This window comes from Saimiri boliviensis, chromosome 10 (genome assembly GCF_048565385.1).
Source record: "Saimiri boliviensis isolate mSaiBol1 chromosome 10, mSaiBol1.pri, whole genome shotgun sequence".
NCBI lineage: Eukaryota > Metazoa > Chordata > Mammalia > Primates > Cebidae > Saimiri > Saimiri boliviensis.
The window spans coordinates 71,982,867-71,996,647 of record NC_133458.1 but is presented as its reverse complement, the minus strand read 5'-3'; the positions used below and the strand labels follow the sequence as shown (position 1 = coordinate 71,996,647).

Genomic DNA, 13,781 nt, shown 5'->3' with positions numbered 1-13,781 from the left:
TGGACTAAAAAGGAGTTATAAAGTTGCTATTGTTATAAATGGCTTTCAGAAGGAGAAAGCAACTCTAGTGCTTTGTAAAACAAAAATGACTTGCTTACAAAAAATATCTGGTAGCATCAGAACCATGAAATAGAGTAGTTAGAAACCTACCCTCCCCTAATCTCTGAGTGGTATAGCCCTGTGAAAATGTGACTTGTACATTTGCTTTCATGTTACCTGACCCATGTTCTACTATCAGTTCCTGCAGATGAGTGTGGTGTCAAATACTGTTCCTTAGATTCTAGTCAAAGAGTTAATCAGAGCTGTGTGATTCATTTTAAAGGGAATCTTACATTGTCAAAGAAGTTCTGGGAGTTGTGGGTGGAAAAGGAACTAAGTGAGTTCACCAGCCAGTTCTGAACTTGATTAAGCTTGAATTCTTTGTTGTAACTTATGCTAATTCTCATTAAATCTGTAGAGCAAGATGGAAGCACTTTTTGTTCAAAAAATACATATATAAACATGTTTTAGGTATAATGCTGTAAAGGAATAGAGTACTATATAATTATTCTGATGGCCTTCTAGTTAGATTACCTTAAAAATCCAAAATGATCTTGGTGAACAATAATACATTATGATTTCATGGTTCATCTGTATACTTCCTGCCTAGATGTATAATACTCGTATCTAACAGGATTACCAAATTACATACCTTTTGGTATCAGTAACATGGCTAAAATACCATATTATTTATTGGCCATTTTCAGTTATGAAACGTTGACATTGCCAGACAAGGATGTGTATATATATATATATATATATATACATATATATATATATATATACACACATATATATATCCCTTTATAAGCCTTGCATAAGTATATAGTCTGTCACACACACATATATATATATATATATATATATATGTCTTTATATAAGCCTTTGATATATATATTAAGGCTTTCTTTATTCAGACCATGAAACCAAAAACATCCCTTTTGTCGACAATGCATGGTGTGATCCTATTTAATGAGCCTAATGTCTGTGCAGGGGCAATTAAACAAATATGATTGTTTTCTGCCTTCAACAAACTGCCAGCAAGCTCCCCTGGAGAGTACCAGCACTGTGTGGCTGCATGGCTGTGGGTGCCTGCTCAGCAGGGTTATGGGGATATGAGGAGGCGTGGTGACTGGAAAGTAAAGGTCCAGAAACACATTTATCCTCTGTACCACTTTAGAAGTCTAGAATGCGGTGGGCCTGCTGGTAAATTCCTCAAGGTCTTCTTTTATTAGAGCATGTCTTAAGAGGAAAAGGAAACAGCTCTAAATGAAATGCTTGTGGGCACTTTTATTTGCAGCTTTAAGTAACCTTTCTTTAAAAACTGCCTGATATGTGTTTCCAATCTTGGCGTCTATATTAGTTTCTTCAGGCTGCTGTAACAAAGTACTCTACCGCAAACTGGGAAGCTTAAAAAAAAAAAAAAAACGGATTAGTTGTTCCAAGCTCTGGAGGCCAGACATCCAAGGTGGAAGTTCAGCAGCATTGGTTTCTTCCGAGGGCTGTGAAGGAGAATCTGTTCCCTGCCTCTTTTCTGTCGTCTGGTGGTAGGCGGGCAACCTGTGCTCCTTGGCTTGAAGAAGCATCACCCTGATCTCTGCCTTCATCTTCACTTGGTTTTCTCCTTGTACTGCATATCTGTTTTTCAATTTCTCTCTTTTATAAAGACTCCAGTCATATCAGATTAGGTGCTTGCCCTACTCCACTATAATCTCATCTTAACTAGTTCCATTTGCAGCCACCCTATTTCCAAATAAGGTGACATTCTAGGTTCTAGGGGTTGGGATTTTAGGGGACGGGGGACACAGTTCTGCCCATACCAGCATCTCTCTTGATTCCATTCAGTCTCTTTTGGCTTCTGGCTGGACCTTGTTCTGCATGTCCCACTGGTACCTCAAATTTAACACAGTCACAATTGGTTGCATTCTCCCATAGGTACCTTCTTTCCATTTCTACCTTTTTTTTTCTTTTTTCTTCTTTGTCTTTGGTGGTGGTATCGTCATTCCACTGTTATCCAAGTTGGAAATCTTGAGCATCCTGGCCTGCTTCCTTGGCCCTGGCCTCTGACATCCAGTCCTAACCAGGTTTTGTCATTTCTTCCTTCACTGTATTTCTCTGGCTTTCCCCTGCTTCCATTCCTAGGGCTCTCACTCAGGTTTAGAGCCCCACGACCCCTGCTGTCAGGCTGTTTCCCACATCTCCTCTCTCCTTTCAATTCATCTTCCACACCAGTTCTTTTTCTAAAACAAAGCGTTGAACCTAACATTTCTTAATCCAGAAATCTTGAGTAATTTTTAACCGTCTGAAAAAAAAAAAAAGATTCTGTTGCTTGGTCCGTAAGGTTCACACCAGGTGGCTTGCATCTCGCTCATGGCCCTCTTTTGCTCCTCATAACCTGCTAGATGGAGAATTGGTAATTCCAACATCCTTCTCCAAACACAGCACGTCCATTTGTTTTCACCTCTGTACTTTGCTTCCCTAGTGTAGAAGGTCTTCTCTACTCTTCCCTCCTCTCGCCATTGTCACCAGCCCAAAGTGGGTCTATTTCCCTGCCCACAATGGAAAACCAAACACAAAGCACCAGGTTTTTGCAGAAAGAAAGGTTTATTGCCAGGGAGCTGAATAAGGAGACAGAAGTCAGGCTCAGATTTAACTTTCTCTACCAGCCTAATAGCCATCGATTTAAGGGAGAGCTTCTGAGTGTGCAGTTTAGGTGCTGAACAGTGATTACTAATTGGCTGAAAGGAAAGGGGCTTTGGAAAGTGTTTTGGGCATACACTGCCTTTACATGCTGCTGCATGGGTTACACCTTTGGGAAATGGTGGCATTAGCATGAACTGAGGATGAGTTTTCAGCCTGCTGATGTCAAAAGGCCACTCACTGTGAAAAGAAGTCTATTCTGCACAGACTCTAGTCAGCCATGTTGGCTCCAACCAGCCTCCATCTGTCAGCCAATTTTGTGGCAAATGGAAAGAACTATAACAAATGGTTTTCTTCACTGTTCTGCAAGACAAGCTCAATACGTTTTTATTAATTACCAAATTCTGTAACCCTGTGGGGCATGCTTTCAGCATCTTCCCACAGCAGCTGGAATTCTACCCAGGTTAAATGGAAGCTAGGAGACCTGGTTTTCAGGCCAAAATGTAGAAGCCAGTTGTTTTGCCTAACCCAGGTCATTAACTTTTTCCAGTTTCTGTTTCTTCAGAAGTAAAATGAGGAGGTTGAAATAGATAATATCTAAGATCTTTTCAGCTTTAAAATTTGTTCTTCAAAACCATGCCTCCATGAAGCAGTCCCTAACTCTTCTAGACAGAATAGTTCACCCTTTTATGCCCCTTAGTGCTTTATTATTATTATTATTATTATTGTTATTACAATTAACTCTTAATTTCTAGTGGTTATGTGTACTCATGACTGTTTTCCCTTCCTCCTAACAGGTGGTAAGCTCCTTGAGTTCAGCCAGGAATGCTTGACTCCTCTTTGCTTCCCTGCCTGCCTCTGTCTTCCCCTGGTCTTCCTTACACAGAGAGTCTTGGTGAGAGAGACCTTAGCAGAGGATAAAATGTCCTCAGGAAGTACTCTCCGGGAACAGATGCTCTTCCTGAGTGTTCCCAGGCATTGAGAAGGATGTGTTTTGCATGGTTAATGATACAGAGATGTTATATTGACCACACTGAGTTTTTCCTTTCTTTGTAGCATTATTGTAATTGGGTGACATTCTGGGACACAACGAAGTTCACTTTGTAACAGTTTTTATAAAAATGTGTTTTCTCTGTAGGATGTTTAGAAGTAACTAGGTTTTCTGTGAAAGGTATGAAAAGCATTCCTGTTTTCTGCTTTCTTCTATATCCTGAGACTTGGAGTATCTCAATGTATTATTAAAGTATTTAGATACTTAAAGTAACAGTTATTAAAAATATATATAGGAAAGCATTTAGGGACCCATTTCCTCTTTGAAAGTCAAACGTCCTTGGACTCTCATGTTCTTCTAAAGCTTATATTTGACCCACATTTTGATCTTCAGAAAGTTAAAGTCACTCCTTTTTCCTAAAGAATGACCAGTCTCTTTTCTTGCTTCAAGGCCACCTCTGGTCCTATATTTCTAATCTAATTTTACCTTGTTCTTTTATGCACTCCACTGTCCAGACAAAATCTGTCACTCATAATATTCCTTGTTTACTCCCTAGCTTTCTTGCGTTAGCCTTCTGCCTGAAATGCCCTCTTGTATACCCATTACTGCATATCCAAATTGTCCTCATTTTTTAAGGTTTAGCTCAAATGCCATTTCTGTCACAAAGCCTTCTGGTACTGTACTAGCTCTTGTTTTATGATATGTCCTTCCTCTACATGCTAGTCTATTTCTAGATTAGTGTTATCTGCCTCTCCAGATTAGAAGTTCCTTGGGGTCATGTTTCATGTGTCATTTACCTATATTTCTCCTGTACTAGCCCTAGGTCAATTCACAGGTGGTCAGTAAATATTGGTAATGAATCAATATCTGTGAGCCATTTTTTTGCATGGTGTATAAAGATACTAATAAATAACAAAGTTGCTCTATTTTGCTATTAGGCAGTCACATCTTAGCCTAAAGTATCTAACACTTTAATTATAGAACCCCAAAACATACATGCCTGGAGGAATATTAAAACATGTATGATTCTGAATAAAAACAGTTACATTTCAAATTATAATGTATTTAATGTGTCACTACATAGTCAGTGCTGTCATGTCTTTTAGATTCTGTGCATTATTATTTCCATCCACTATATGTAAAAGCAAATGCTAAATGTTTCTACATGTTTTCAGGTTTGAATTTTGTGTTTTGGTAGTGATATTTTCTCCCTCAGTGTATGTTTGTATATGCTTCTGTTTTCTGCATGCTGCTGACTTTATGCTTTGTGTTTGTTTTATGTTGCAGATTAATATCTTTTCAAGAATTTGTTGCCTTTGAATCTGTCCTGTGTGCCCCTGATGCTTTGTTTATGGTAGCCTTTCAGCTGTTTGACAAAGCTGGCAAAGGAGAAGTAACTTTTGGTAAGGAGCATGATTCTGTGCACAACTATCTAAGTGTGGACTTGAGTGAGCGTTTTCTTTCTTTTTTCTAGGAAGGAAATAAAGTATATGGAAATGCTTTTAAGAAGTTAGTATATCCCTTTTAGTGAAGATACTTCAATGTTTGGGGGCTCCAGTTCAAATGTCTTCCTATTTGAAAAAAAGTAAACTTCCGGCTTAGTAGTTTTGATACTCTGATTTAGTTTTAAGGTGAGGGAGAATGTGGCCTGTTTTCATAGACATACCATGTGAGAAGCCAGACAGGACTTCTCTTCCTTCCCTGCATCATCAGTAGTGCTTTCCACTGATAGAACAAAGAAGTGAATAAACTGCCTACAAACAGAAGTTACTTATGCACCTTGTGCTTCTTGTCTTCACCTTGTTCCTATGGAGTATTTCGTGGCCAGGGCCACTACGCAAGATGGTGGGTCAGAATGATACATGAAGGACCTTGTTCTAAACAACACACCCCCTCTCCGCCACCGCTGTGCTGGCAGTGCCTTCTCTGCTGTGGCCTTCTTTATTTTGCAATGCACAGACTTCATCATGGGGATTAGCTACAAAGCTGCAGAAAACCCTGATGTTTTTCAAATATTAGAAGAAATGGAAGACTTGGAAGTAGTGGGACAGTGGTAAGTTATTTTTTAAAAATAAACTGGCTACTGAGGACAGATTTAACAGAAAGTACCGTGTTTCCCTCGGACTCTTTGGTGGCCAGCATATGTTATCTCTTCATGCAAATCTGCAGTAACATTGCTCATGAAGAATTTTGGAGCTCTTTAGGCATGTGGATTATGCTTTCATGAGAGATCGCTTTAGTTTTAAGATTAGGGAGAATGTGGCATGACTGTTTTCATAGAGTCATAGAACATGAGAGCCAGACAAGAGATTTGCTTGCCCTGTGCCTGACATGTACCCATTTAAAATGTCTTTATTTATAGTTTCCGATTCATCCAGACCATTAGGACTTGTCTTATTTGATGTATTGTGGGAAATATACAGATGTGGGAAAAATACAGATGGTATAAGAGAGAGTGTTGCTTCCGGAATCAGATAAGCTTAGCTCCTTCCAGCTCTGCTGCTTTTGTCTCTGAGCCAAGTTAGTGATCCTCTCCAGTCCTCATGTATCCTATCAAGAAATGAAGGTAATAATTACATGAAGTATTGGTAAGATAGTTTAATAGATTTATTGTGCCAACCCCCTTCGCCTTTCCATCATACTCATTTGGCATGACAAAATTAAAGGTTAAATCACCTTGAGCAAAGGCAAACCATTATATACTTGCCTGGTTTTGTTTCTAGAAGATCAGATGCTTTCCGTCAAAACTTCATAAGGATTATTTAGTATGAACAGATCCTTAGATGAAATTTATTTCTGTCACCCAATTCCTCTTAGCACCACTGCAACCAAAACTTATCAGTGGAATACCAATTAGAAAAAAAGTTCCCATTAAAATCTTCAAGTAATGAGTCAGCAGCTAGCTCATGATGTTATTGATTTACCCCGGGGAAGCGAGTTTGGTGTCAGTGTTTCCTTGGGATGAACAGAGGAAAGCCTGTGAGTGCAAGCACATTGGACACAGGTATGTTCTGTCTTATCTTCCTGCTTTCCCCAGCAAGTTTGGATATGAGGAATGGAAGAGAGCTGTTAGAGATGTGAGGACTGAAAAACAGGCTTCAGATATTTCTTTGATACAGATCCATTTTCCCTTCATGCCTGTGAAGTGACAAGGGATATTGGTGACACCAGCTTTACCACTGGTCCTGGAAAGACATAGGAGACTTCCACTATTGCAGGGTAAAGTCTGTTCATGCGATTAAAAGAAAATGATATGTGAAGAAGCAGGATATAGGAAACAAGAGCTATCTAAATTGTAGAAGGCATAGTTGAATAAGAATTTTGTTTCTGCTTCTTACTAGCTGAAGGACAAGTCATTTAAACCCTCTGAGCTTTATTTTCCTCATCTATAAAATTGGGGTAATAACTACCTTACAGGACTATGTAAGGATTAAAAGATCCACTGCATATAGAGGTGCTATCTGGAAAACCAAGACCTTTATACAGATAATGATACTAAAAGAAATAGCCTAAAAGAAGAAAGGATCTTCTAATTATTTTTTTTTTCCATTTTTGTATTTTGGGAAGCCCTTTATTTTTTAATTATTGCATTTTTTTAACCTTAAGTTCTGGGGTACATGTGCACATTTATTATATAGGTATGTGTTTGTTGTACAAATTATTTCATTAACCAGATATTAAGCCTAGTACCCATTAATTACTTTTCCTGAGGGGTTTGTTGTACAAATTATTTCATTACCCAGATATTAAGCCTAGTACCCATTAATTACTTTTCCTGATCCTCTCCCTCCTCCCACCCTCCACCCTCTAGTAGGCCCCAGTGTCTGTTGTTCCTGTGTCCATGTAAGTGAGAACGTTTGGTTTTTGGTTTTCTGTTCCCACATAAGTTTGCTAAGGATAATGGCCTCCAACTCCATCCATGTTCCTACAGAGGACATGATCTCGTTGTTTTTGTTTGTTTTTTGGTTTTTGTTTTTGAGATGGAGTCTTGCTCTTTCGCCAGGCTGGAGTGTAGTGCCACCATCTCAGCTCACCACAACCTCCACCTCCCAGGTTCAAACAATCCCCCTGCCTCAGCCTCCTGAGTAACTGGGACTTCAGGCACACACCACCATACCTAGCTAATTTTTTGTATTTTAGTAGAGATGGGGTTTCACAATGTTGGCCAGGATGGTCTTGATCTCCTGACATCGGGATCTGCCCTCCTTGGTCTCCCAAAGTGTTGGGATTACAGGCATCAGCCACGACACTTGGCTTATCTCATTTTTAATGACTGCATAGTATTCCATGGCATATATGTACCACATTTTCTTTATCCAGTCTATCATTGATGAACATTTAGGTTGCTGCCATGTCTTTGCGATTGTGAATAGTGCTGCAGTGAACATAGGTGTGCATGTGTTTTTATGACAGAATGTTTATATTCCTTTGGGTATATACCCAGTAATGGTATTGTGGGTTGAAGGTCTTTGAGGAGTCGCCACAGTGTTTTCCACAGTGGTTGAACTAATTTACACTCCCACCAGCAGTGTATGAGCATTCCTTTTTCTCTGCAACCTTGCTAGCACCAGTTATTTTTTGACTTCTTAATAGCAGCCATCTGACTAGTGTGAGATAGTATCTCATTGTAGTTTTGATTTGCGTTTCTCTAATTATCAGTGATGTTGAGCTTTTTTCCATATGCTTCTTGGCTGCATATATGACTTCTTATGAAAATGGCTGTTATTGTCCTTTGCCCACTTTTTTTTTAGATGGAGTCTCACTCTGTCACTCAGACTGGAATCAGGTGGCACAATCTCAGCCCACTGCAACCTCTACCTCCTGGGTTCAAGCAGTTCTCCTGTCTCAGCCTCCCAAATGGCTGGGGTGATAGGTGCATGCCACCACGTCCAGCTAGTTTTGTATTTTTTGTAGAGATGGTGTTTTACCATATTGGTCAGGATGGTCTCGAAATCCCGACCTCAGGTGATCCACCCGCCTTGGCCTACCAGAGTGCTGGGATTATAGGCATGAGCCACTGCACCTGGCCTTTTGCCCACTTTTTAATGGGGCTGTTTTTTTCATGTAAGTTTGTTTTAGGTACTTACAGTTGCTGGATATTGGGCCTTTGTCAGATGCATAGTTTGTAAAAATTTTCTCCCATTCTGTAGGTTTTCTGTTTATTCTGTTGATAGTTTCTTTTGCTGTGTAGAATGCACTTTAGTTAATTAGATCCCATTTGTCAATTTTTGTTGTTATTGCAATTGCTTTTGGCATCTTTGTCATGAAATCTTTGCCTTTTCCACTGGCTACAGTGGTATGGCCTAGATTGTCTTCCAAGATTATAGTTTTGAATTTTATATCTGAATCTTTTTAGTTTTTTAGATGGAATCTCCCTCTGTTGCCCAGGCTGGAATGCAGTGGTGTGATCTTGGCTCACTGCAACCTCTGCCTACGCAATTCAAGCGATTCTTATGCCTCAGTCTCCCAAGTAGCTGGAAATACAGGCATGCGCCACCATGCTTGGCTAATTTTTGTATTTTTTGGTAGAGATGGGGTTTTACCATGTTGGCCAGGATGGTCTTGAACTCCTGACCTTAATTGAGCCACCCACTTTGGCCTCCCAAAGTGTTGGAATTACAGGAGTGAACTATCATGCCTGGCCACATTTAAGTCTTTAATCCATCTTGAGTTGAAGTTTATATATGGCGTAAGAAGGGTTCAGTTTCAGTCTTCTGCATATGGCTAGCCAATTAACCCAGCATCATTTATTGAATACAGAATTCTTTCCCATTGCTTGTTTTGTCAACTTTGTTGAAGATCAGATAGTTACAGGTGTGTGGCCTTACTTCTGGTCTCTCCCTTCTGTTCCATCGATCTTTGTGTGGTTTTGTATTAGTACCATGCTGTTTTGGCTACTATAGCCCTGTAGTACAGATTGAAGTCAGGTAGCGTGATGCCTCAAGGTTTTTTCTTTTTGCTTAGAATTGCCTTGGCTATTTGGGTTATTTTTAGGTCCATATTAATTTTTTTTTTTTTTTTTTTTTTTTTTGAGACGGAGTTTCGCTCTTGTTACCCAGGCTGGAGTGCAATGGCGCGATCTCGGCTCACCGCAACCTCCGCCTCCTGGGTTCAGGCAATTCTCCTGCCTCAGCCTCCTGAGTAGCTGGGATTACAGGCATGCACCACCATGCCCAGCTATTTTTTTTGTATTTTTAGTAGAGACGGTGTTTCACCATGTTGACCAAGATGGTCTCGATCTCTTGACCTTGTGATCCACCCGCCTCGGCCTCCCAAAGTGCTGGGATTACAGGCTTGAGCCACCGCGCCTGGCCAAGTTTTTTTTTTCTTAAGACCGAGTCTCTCTCTTGTTGCCCAGGCTAGTGTGCAATGGCATGATCTCAGCTCACCATAACTTCTGCCTTCCAGGTTCAAGTGATTCTCCTGCCTCAGCCTCCCGAATAGCTGGGATTACAGGCACCCGCCACCATGCCCAGCTAATTTTTTGTATTTTTAGTAGAGATGGGATTTCACTACATTGGTCAGGCTAGTCTGAAACGCCTGACCTCAGGCAATCCACCTGCCTCGGCCTCCCAAAGTGCTGGGATTACAGGCGTGACCCACGGCGCCTGGGCCTTAGGTCCACATGAATTTTGAAGAGATGTCTTTCATCTCCGTAGTTAGCTGTGTTCCTAGCTATTTTATTCTTTTTGTGACAATTGTGAATTGGATTACGTTCCCGATTTGGCTTGTGGTGTGACTGTTGTTGGTGTATAGGGATGCTAGTAATTTTTTACATTGATTTGGTATCCTGAGACTTTGCTGAAGTTGTTTATCAGCTTAAGGAGTTTTTGGGCAGTGACTACGGGGTTTTCTGTTAATAGATACAGGATCAATTCAACTGCAAATGGGTAGTTTGACTTCCTCTCTTCCTATTTAAATGGGCCTTATTTCTTTCTCTTGCCTAATTGTTTTATCTAGGTCTTCCAATACTGTGTTGAATCGGAGTGCTAAGAGAGGGCATCCTTGTCTTGTCAAATAAGAGACAGGAAGCCCTGATTTCAAGGAGCTAATATTCTAGTTTTGTCTTCAGTTGTATATGATTGTTGTAGAAGAATGTACAACTCTTCCAGCAATACCCTGCCTTTCACAGGTAATTTATTCTAGGGTTCTCCAGTCTACAAAACAACATGTTGTATATATGCCCTGTATACATGTATGATGAGCCAATGGGAATCCTCACTCTGTGGGTATCATAAAATGTAGCCTGGATTTTCTGAGCCATTACTCCCGACTTAAGGTTAAACTGAATGAGAAATGCATAGTTCTAAGATACCAAAAAGACCATCAGTTTGCAAATTAATAGCTGACTTCTAACTTTTTTTATAGGGTTGGTTGGATGCATTAAATGTAGATGGTGTGGGTAGCAGTCTTTTGCCTAAGTAAACAAAATCTTATAGGGGGCGCAACAGCCTAAGGAGTATTTTGACAGCAGGTACCTTTGGAAGAAGCTAGCAACAAGTACATTTTTTAGGAAACTCCTCACAGAGTTGGAAGACATCAAAAACAAACAACCTGGAGTAGGACAGGAAAGAAGACTTACATTGTCAACCTTAACCTGGCTAGCTGGCCATATGAGGCTGTAAACCCAATGGCAATCTTGCCTCTAGTTACTTCCTTAGCTCCTTATAAATCCTTCACCTAAGAATGACTCTTTAGTATTTTAAAAGTTTGTCTACCTTGATGTGTATCTTTGGGAGGAATAGACATGGAATGGCAATTGAAAGCAGGGCGTCTTTGTTAGTTCCCAGATTGGCTCAGTCAATTGCGATGATGATCATGCGTGAACATTCCTTCTACACTCTAGAGGTTCACTTGGGGCCTTTCCATAGTCTGCAGGGAAGACCAGAGGGTGATCTGGGCTCACTACAGCCTCAACATGCCTGACTCAAGCTATTCTACCTTAGCATCCCGAGTAGCTGGGACTACAGGTGGCACCACTATGTCATGCTATTTTTATTTTTATTTTTGTAGAAATGAGTTTCACTATGTTGCTCAGGCTCGTCTCAAATTCCTGGACTCAAGCAATCCTCAAATCCTTGGCTTCCCAAGATGCTGGGATTACAGGCATGAGCTGGGCTATTCCTGAGAGCAGACCTATAGGACTTGGCTCCCAGTTGGCCATCGGGTGAGAGGAAGGGGGTCAAAGGAAAGGAGGAAGGACCAGGTCGTGGCTACTGGTCTTGTTCTGTTCCCAAGACATGTGGTTTTACATAATCTCATGAGAGAAGTAAGATAACCGCTGTCTTATCTTTAAATACATGCTAACCTCTGGGATAAGTACTTTTTGTATAGCTTAGTATTTAATTATTATAGCCTAGAAGGTCTATACTATTATAATTCCCATTTTCTGAAGAGGGATTAGGCATGAGGAGGTTGTGGAAGTGGCCACAGACATAGTGTTGTCGTGGTGGTGCGGGGACAGCAGCCTGAGCCGGGCTGACTGTTCTTCACTGTGCAACACTGCCTCCCTCTGGTGTGGATACTCACGCTTTTGGGTGAGCCTGTCATAATCCAGATAGGTGTCACTTAGCCCATTGTGGTCTCAGTCTGTATCAGACATTAGAGGGATTTAATAGTTTTCATGAAGTAAAGAACAATAGGAAAATGCATTAGTTAAAATTTTATTTCACTGTGGTGGAAAGTAATTATAAGAAAGAGAATGTAACTGGAAAAGTTGCCTTGGTTCCACCTATCTGGGTAATTTGTTGAGATGCACATGGTGGTTTTACCCAGAAAAGCTTCACACACACACACACACACACACATTTTTTGAGATGGAGTCTTGCTCTGTCACCCAGGCTGGAATACAGTGGCACAATCTCAGCTCACTGCAACCTCCACCTCCCGAGTTCAAGCGAGTCTCCTGCCTCGGCCTCCTGAGTAGCTGGGACTACAGGCACATGTCACCAAGCCTGGCTAATTTTTTTTTTTTTTTTCAGTATAGACAGGGTTTCACCATGTTGGTCAAGATGGTCTCTATCTCCTGACCTCATGATCCACCCGCATTGGCCTCAAAGTTTTGGGATTATAGGCATGAGCCACCATGCCTGGCCAACCTTTATATTTTGATATGAACAGAATTCTGAATGGAGGAGAAAATCACAGGATGTTAGGGGTGAGGAGACGGTCTGTGTACAGGTTGAGGATAGAGGGGAACCATAGAGGAGGCCCTTGATTGAGGGGTGCACCTTAAGAGACCTGAGTGCTTGGGGGATCGGTTGTCAGGGCACCAATGACAGGGCCAGGCCCTTGAGCAAGATTAATTATTTCATATGAGAAGCAATTAGGAGTTACGCAAGGTCTTTGGAGAAGAGGGATAGGATCAGAATCATATGTGGAAGAGATGATTTTTGTTGAGTTGATTAGAGTGGGGCAAAGCCAGAGGCACTGTGCTAGTGATCATTATTTAGGCTTCACAGTATCTGTGTGAAGCCAGTGGATAGTCATCCCACTTTGTGAGTGGAGGAGCTGAAAGTCAAGGTTTGGAAGTACTTACCTGTTGTGTGAGTAGGTTGGTACAGACACGTTGTGAATGATACTTTTTCAGACACTTTCCTATTACTGCATTTTTTATTTAATGTTGCAAGGGGAGCAAAGCATTTCCACTGTGGATTTTAGGAAAGAGTACCTGTGTGGATGTGTGGGTGTGTTTAATGAAACTGTTGATCAGTGATCTATCTTACAATGCTAATTTAAGACACTACCTATTCCTACTTACTGGTTTTTCTTCAGTTGTTTTACTCTAGTAGACCACACTAATCGCCTAGCTCCACAGTAGCAGAGAGCTTGAATACTACTTTTGTCAGAGGAAAGTCACAATTAGACACCCTGAAAATTCAAAGTGTGTTGTATACAATGCCAATTTCTTAGGTTAAACTCTAAAATGTTTTCTTGCCTTATGCTATTACATGTTTTTCTCTTCCTTTGACTTTTTTTTATTACTTTTTCAGTGCACTGACAAAATTTCATGAGTATATTTTTCATGCAATTTTAAAGTTACCCTTAATACATGAGTGTAACCCAATTTCATTATCCAAGTGTTGGTAGTAATGATGGTGTATACATGTTT

The 13,781-nt window shown here is 40.5% G+C and overlaps 1 protein-coding gene across 2 annotated transcripts in view; it reads left to right on the top strand.

Moving 5' to 3' along the window:
- Positions 1 to 13,781, top strand: part of SLC25A13 (solute carrier family 25 member 13) — a 203,157-nt gene that overhangs the window by 80,349 nt on the left and 109,027 nt on the right. The window contains exon 4 of one of the 2 annotated variants that reach the window (XM_010345546.3): positions 4,958 to 5,073. The exons of the other annotated variant lie outside the window; for it this stretch is intronic. Coding sequence (XP_010343848.1) covers positions 4,958 to 5,073 — 116 coding nt within the window. The remainder of the gene's footprint in view (positions 1 to 4,957; positions 5,074 to 13,781) is intronic. 2 annotated transcript variants of the gene reach the window in all.